The sequence below is a fragment of the Syngnathus leptorhynchus genome, chromosome 5, assembly GCF_054491065.1.
Source record: "Syngnathus leptorhynchus isolate UIUO chromosome 5, UIUO_Slep, whole genome shotgun sequence".
Taxonomy (NCBI): Eukaryota; Metazoa; Chordata; class Actinopteri; order Syngnathiformes; family Syngnathidae; genus Syngnathus; species Syngnathus leptorhynchus.
This window is the reverse complement of record NC_141199.1, coordinates 14,259,256-14,265,255: the sequence shown is the minus strand read 5'-3', so window position 1 is coordinate 14,265,255 and position 6,000 is coordinate 14,259,256. Positions and strand designations below refer to the sequence as shown.

The following is a 6,000-nucleotide window of genomic DNA, read 5'->3' as shown; positions in this document are numbered from 1 at the left end:
TCATAGCAACCTTTTTATTTTCTCAATGGGACAAGAAAAGAATTTCATTTCTGAAACAATGTACTTAATTTATAAAATCTCAATTATTAAGTATAAAGTGAACAAGTTCATTTAAAAATTTGTGTACTGAACTTTGAACTAGTTCGTGTAGAAAACAAAATTTCCCAACACTGACACTAATATTAATTAAATGACACATGATAAAGATTATACATCTGCAAGTACTGCTAGATAGCCTGTCCAAACGTTGCTAAACATTTCTTTCCATTTTTGAAATGGTTAAATCACCTCAAAATAGATGTTTGAGTTAGCATGAAGCTCGCACTCTAGGCCTCTATTTGGAGGAATTGTTTATTAGTTTTCAAACTGCTGCTTCTATTGAAGTAAAAGGAAATCAGTTGACTTCCATCATAGAGCAACACTCGAATCTGTCTCTTTGGCTCTCTTATTTTTTCTTCAATGATAAATCTTCCTGTATGGCTGATACACGAAGGAGGATTTGTATCCATATTACCTATTGAGGAATATATTTTTCTGTGCAACACTGTAGTTTCATCTACTGCCACCAGGGCCGTTTATGAATATTGATTGAAACGTGCAGTCAGTCAGAATGAGGGCCACTCGCATCGCAAGTCATCGCTGTACAGCGAACTTCAATTTTTCGCTGGTCTCGGGACCGAGCCGTGGCACGACAAGCCGCAAGTAGTTGACGGTGACACCCGGCAAAACTACTTCGAAAGATCACAAGAAGGCAAAGGAGCAATTTTGTGTCAACTCCCTTCAGCAAAATTCAAAGTGAATTATCTGTAAATAACAAAAAAATAAAATTGGAAAAAGCCAATTTGTGAATAAGCACAGGTCCACACAGGAAACATTGCTGCGTGAACCCCACTTAACACATAATGTCCTTTTTTTTTTATTTTTTAAATTGCTGCTTACATTTGAAGTCAGTTTTCAAAGTGCCTTACAAAACGTTTCCTCTTGCGGGCAGTCGGGAGGCTCTGAAAATATCCAAGTCGGAATAAGCAAGCTTATCCCTCGTGAGGCAGGGAGGTCCAGGGCTGCATCAGGGCTCTAATTTAGCACCCACGTCTGAACAAGGATACCCTGGGACACACACATTACAACCGGGGGTGGGGGGGGAGGGGCTTCCTCCTATATAAAACCCGGCTGGTCGTCTCATTTCCAGTCAAACCTCTGAGAAATCACTGCTTGTCTAAGAAGTTATGCGTGTCTCCATGCATCCAGCGCCGCGGCGGCATGGCCACGTCGTTCAGGTGGCCGCAGGCCTCCTGGCTGCATTTGCACGACTGGATGAACATGGCGGACCTCCGCAGGCGCTGGCCGTCCGGGCAGACCAGGTCGATTGGCAGGGTGCGGGTGCGTCGCGGCGAGCAGCAGCGTCCGTCCGAACAATGGCCGCAGAAGTTTGGCCGGTAGAGGCGCACGCTCAGGCATTCGCCAAAGGACAGGCGGAGCGGCGATGGGGATTTTTGCATGGCGGAGCACTTCTTGCCTCTCTGTAGTTGAAAAAAAAAAAAATAACACAACAATTGTGTTACACACTACAATTGTGCCTTGGATAAAGATAATTAAAAATATAGATTTATTTTCTCATTCTAAAGAAGGAAAATCTGTTTTTTCCTAACAGCTTGCGCAATACAGATTTTACCGTGCACTGTAATTAATAGCTATGATGTTTCCGAAAAAACTGCAGACACTTAAAGCTAAGCGAGCATGACAAAGAACTCCCGGTGTATTTCCAACACAGAGAAGCCAGCACACGGGAGCTTAGCTATGGACAGTTGCTTGGCAGGAATGGCTGTGTGGAGGGAGGGAGGCTTGCCTATATACACACTAAAATGAACTCAAACACACTGGCAGAGCAAATAAGCTCTGTGCAGTACAATAGCATGAACATGGCTTATAGAACCAGAAACAGAACGGGAAAATTGATTTTTATCGAAGGAAGTAGTGGGTACATGCATCTTGACATCTCCAAAAGTGGTTCTCATACATTGTGAGGTCCTGGGTCCCTGCACTTTTTTTTTTTTTTGGTGGGGGGGGTGTAAAGTGTCCCGACCAGAATTATAATAGTTCTAAAAGTTTCATTGTAGTTTATGTACGTATGTACATAGTTTGTTTTTATTTTACTCTGTAGAGAAAGTAAAATTAGACAGTAGGTTTATGAAATCAAACAAGGTCAGAGAAGAGATTGTATGATTTGCTGCGGTCAGATGTTATCTTAAGGTGTGGAGGTTATTTGATAAGCGCCAATAGGCTATAATATAGGGAGAGAGGGAGAGAGAGAAAGAGAGACAGAGTGAGAGAGAGAGAAAACACAGACACTATAACACAGACACTAAATATTCCTCAAGGTTACCTTGCTCGGAAAAGGTAGTACGGCGCTGCACGGCCGCACCATACAGAGTCTGGTCTCTCTTTCCAGCTTGCACTGGGGGTTCTTGTTGGTAAGGCGGGAGGAGACGCCTGTCCCGCAGCGCCGCGAACACTGGGACCAATCGGTGGTGAGGACAGGGCATTTCTCCTGATGGCCCCACACTCAAAAGAATCACAGGAAAGCACAGTTACAATGATACCAGCTGTGATTTTCACATTTGTGTATTATACATTAAAAAGTTTGGATTCTGCATTCGGCATAAAAAAACGTCATTGCGGTTCTGGCTTGGTGTGTTCAAGTTTGACTTTTGACCCTAAAAATGTGCACCCAGAAATATGGTCAAAATTTTGCTTTTTTCCAGATATTGTCATCTCACCTGGCAGGTGTTTGTAGCCACGTTCAGCTTCCCAGCCGCTCGTCTTAACGGGCGCAATCTCATTGGTCGCCGGCAGATCGTTTTCATCCAACCGAGGGGCGGGACGGCGCTCCGGTTTGTGTCGTCGTCTCTTTGGAACAAACCACGAGAACGATTTGCTGTCATTAGGAATCATTTGGAATGGGCAAGTACAGATATCAACGATCGGTATCACGTCGATTCAGGTATCGCATAATTGTGAGGCTAACTGTGATCTAGACGTGCTAACCACCAGGGAATTTGTGCCATGTTTTGTAATCTAACCTTTGGGTTATCTTTGTTTGGAAGGCGCCATGTGTCTTTGTGACAGTCCACGGTGAAGCAGCACTGTCCGGGTATCCTGATCAGCTGTGGGAAGGGGCACGACGGCGAGGCCGGTGGCAGCTTGTGGTCACAAAGAGGTGCGCAGCCCACCGCGCCATCTATGCAGGTACACTGGTGCTTACAACCCATGCGGAAGCTCTCGCCATTCTGGTAGATCCTGCCGCTGTAGTCGCACGTACGTCCTTCCGATTTGGCTGGGGAAATGATGATTAGCGCCGCTAATTAGCATTTATGTTGCGGTCGGATACCGACTAATATTAGTGCTGTACCGATGAGCTGAAAATCCAGACAACTGAAATTTGTGTTGAATAGTTCGACTTCTGAAGTCATTCTTCAACCCTTTAAGCATTTTGAGCAACAAATGGCATCACTTCTGAGACACAAGCATTTATTTAAGCACTAAAATGTCTCTCCAGTAACACAATAACTTTCCATGGCAACGACAGTTTAGACTGAAAGGTCAATGGAACCGAGGAGACAGGAATTGTCAGACTAGTTGTCTCCAATGCAAGAAGGAGCTGCTATTCATAGTTTGTACAGCAGCTCTGGCATGACGCTTATTTTTATCTCCATTACTTTCGCCCCCCCCCGATCACAGATTACATGCTGTTGTGTATAACGGTGGCTCACACACACACTTTTTAGAATCACAAGAGAGGGAATGCCCCAACTCCTTACCTCGGCACACCCCCCAGGCCTCCGTGACGTCGTTGCCGTAATTGCACTCCAGCCCTTTGTGACGGTCACAAGGCTTGACGGGACTGCAGTCTTGGTTGAGCTGTGCAGCACACACCTTACAACAGCCGCATCCATCTGGGACGATGCTAACCCCCGGAGGGCACACTGGGTGGCCCGCGGGACATTCACAAGTCATTGGACAGATAGCCATTACCTGGATCAAACACATTAGCAGACATGAGACGGAAATATCAAGACCAAGTTTATATAGGATTCCTTACGTTACAATTCTGACCAGGAATGCTAACATGCTAAGAGTTGTTATGCTATGATATAATAACATAACGACCTGAGCAAAAAAAAAAGCATTTTAGGCAAATAAGTGTTATTTCTGGAAGAAAAAAAAAAGATGAGATGCTAAATTTGCAATTTGTCTTTGAGGGTCACCTAAAATAATCTGGCGGGCCGTATCTGGCCCCCAGGCCTTAGATTTAACACCAGTCATTTAGGCAGATGAGCGTTTTATATCTTGCCTTGTTGTCAGGTACCATTTTACGTTAGAAAGTAGAACCAACATTCCTCCAAGTGTGTCCAACACGTGAGCATGAACAATTTGATAGCCATACTAAAGTCTGGGAAGTGAGGAAATCACATCCTACCTGTGAGACGAAGGCTGTAGTCAGCAAAAAAAGACACATTACACATTCCATGTTAATTAAATAAGATTATGCATATATTATTTCAAGCTCGGCTCCACAGAAGGATGGTCAGTTCGAAATGTCTCAGACCCTTTTCGGGTCTTGGTCCAAGTGTTCCCCACGGGGACAAGCAGCCTAAACACCCATTTATATCACCTGACAGGCTCCGCCCCTCTTCTCACTGTCAGCCAATAGGTGTGCAGGGACTGAGCCAGACATTCCAAGTGGGTATGGCTTTACCACAGAACTAATTTTCTATTGGGAATGAATGGAGCCATTCATATAAAAGCAGGGCCACTCTGTGTGTTTATTTGATGGGTTAAAAATTAAAATGTAACAGGCCCTTTTCAAGTCACATTCCTGCCTTTGTGGCCAGCACTCTGCAAGAGCTGTGTAAATATATTCAGCTGGTAACATTCAGGAGACCTCCACTTTTGGAAAAAGTGGGGAGGGACGGAATTCCCTGTTGTTCCTGACCACTGCAGAAAAAGTATAACATGGATTGATGGATGGATGCTTTTAAATTGAACTATTCCGAAACTCCATTTACTCCATTGATGGATGTTTGATTTCGTCCCCAGCTAGTCGGCCCAAAACACAGCTATTTTCAGTATTTGTTCTTTTTGTCAAAACCTCTGGTTACTTGACTTGATAATATGAGGTCAATCAAAACAATGTTGAAGCAAGAGCATTTCTTGGAAAAGAATGGATGAGGGTGGGTGTTCTGTGGAAGCTGGATTATTGTTTTAAGGGCAGCTCCTATGAGCTTTGGCCTCAAATTGGTTGGCCTTCTTCCTCTTTCAACCACACACATGCAGCCACACCTGCTTCCACAGAACTCGATTTCCTCAAGTTGACAATTTTGGGAACTAGGGTATTTATTTTTTTAAATGACTATATGACTTAATTGTATAATTGTCAGATATGTTATACGTGTTGTTTTTTATTTGTGCCCTTCAAACACAAATTTCCCCGGGTCATTTTGTGGTCCGTGGCAAAAAATGACAAACATTTGTTCCCAGCAACAAATATTTAGTGTTTAAAAGCATTGTATATTCCATTTTGGCTGCAAACTTTATTTGTCCCAAGTTTTTTTTTTAATTATATATAAATTGACAAACAAAAACAAAGTTTTAAAATGAAAAAATACTCAACTGATCAATGGGTTAAAAAACATATTACTTATTACCCTGCTTAGGTGTTAATTCTGTTTGTATTTGTATTTTACTTCTATTTGTATTTACACATCAAGCTCAAGAGAGGTCTTTCTCATTGGTTAGTTTGGCTAGCATTTGCAGCTACAAGTAAGGAGCTAATGTTCTTATCTGACCCAACATCCTACCACTAAAACCATTTATTTGTTCAAACACATTTGTTTGTTTGTTTGTTTGTTTATTTATTTATTTAAATAAAGTTGTGTCAAGTAGAAGTGCACTGCAGAACAGGCTGGAAATATTTAGACAGTGCTAGCTAGTGTTAGCGAG

General features: G+C 42.9%; 1 protein-coding gene across 1 annotated transcript; it reads right to left on the bottom strand.

Moving 5' to 3' along the window:
- On the bottom strand, positions 1 to 4,654 carry LOC147057115 (CCN family member 1-like). The gene is made up of 6 exons (XM_085911949.1): positions 4,478 to 4,654; positions 3,819 to 4,032; positions 3,081 to 3,334; positions 2,778 to 2,907; positions 2,384 to 2,562; positions 1 to 1,520 (listed from the first exon to the last, which is right to left on the bottom strand). The coding sequence occupies exons 1-6, from the start codon at positions 4,526 to 4,528 to the stop codon at positions 1,206 to 1,208; spliced, it is 1,143 nt and encodes a 380-aa protein (XP_085768075.1). The 5' UTR covers positions 4,529 to 4,654; the 3' UTR covers positions 1 to 1,205.
- Between the last annotated feature and the right edge of the window lie 1,346 nt (positions 4,655 to 6,000).

Coding starts and splice junctions, on each gene's coding strand:
- LOC147057115 (XM_085911949.1), bottom strand. CDS start 4,528: ATGGAATGTGTAATGTGTCTTTTTTTGCTGACTACAGCCTTCGTCTCA. Junction 4,033..4,477: donor CTACAGCCTTCGTCTCACAG/GTAGGATGTGAT, acceptor TGTTTGATCCAG/GTAATGGCTATCTGTCCAAT. Junction 2,908..3,080: donor CAAACAAAGATAACCCAAAG/GTTAGATTACAA, acceptor TTTGTTCCAAAG/AGACGACGACACAAACCGGA.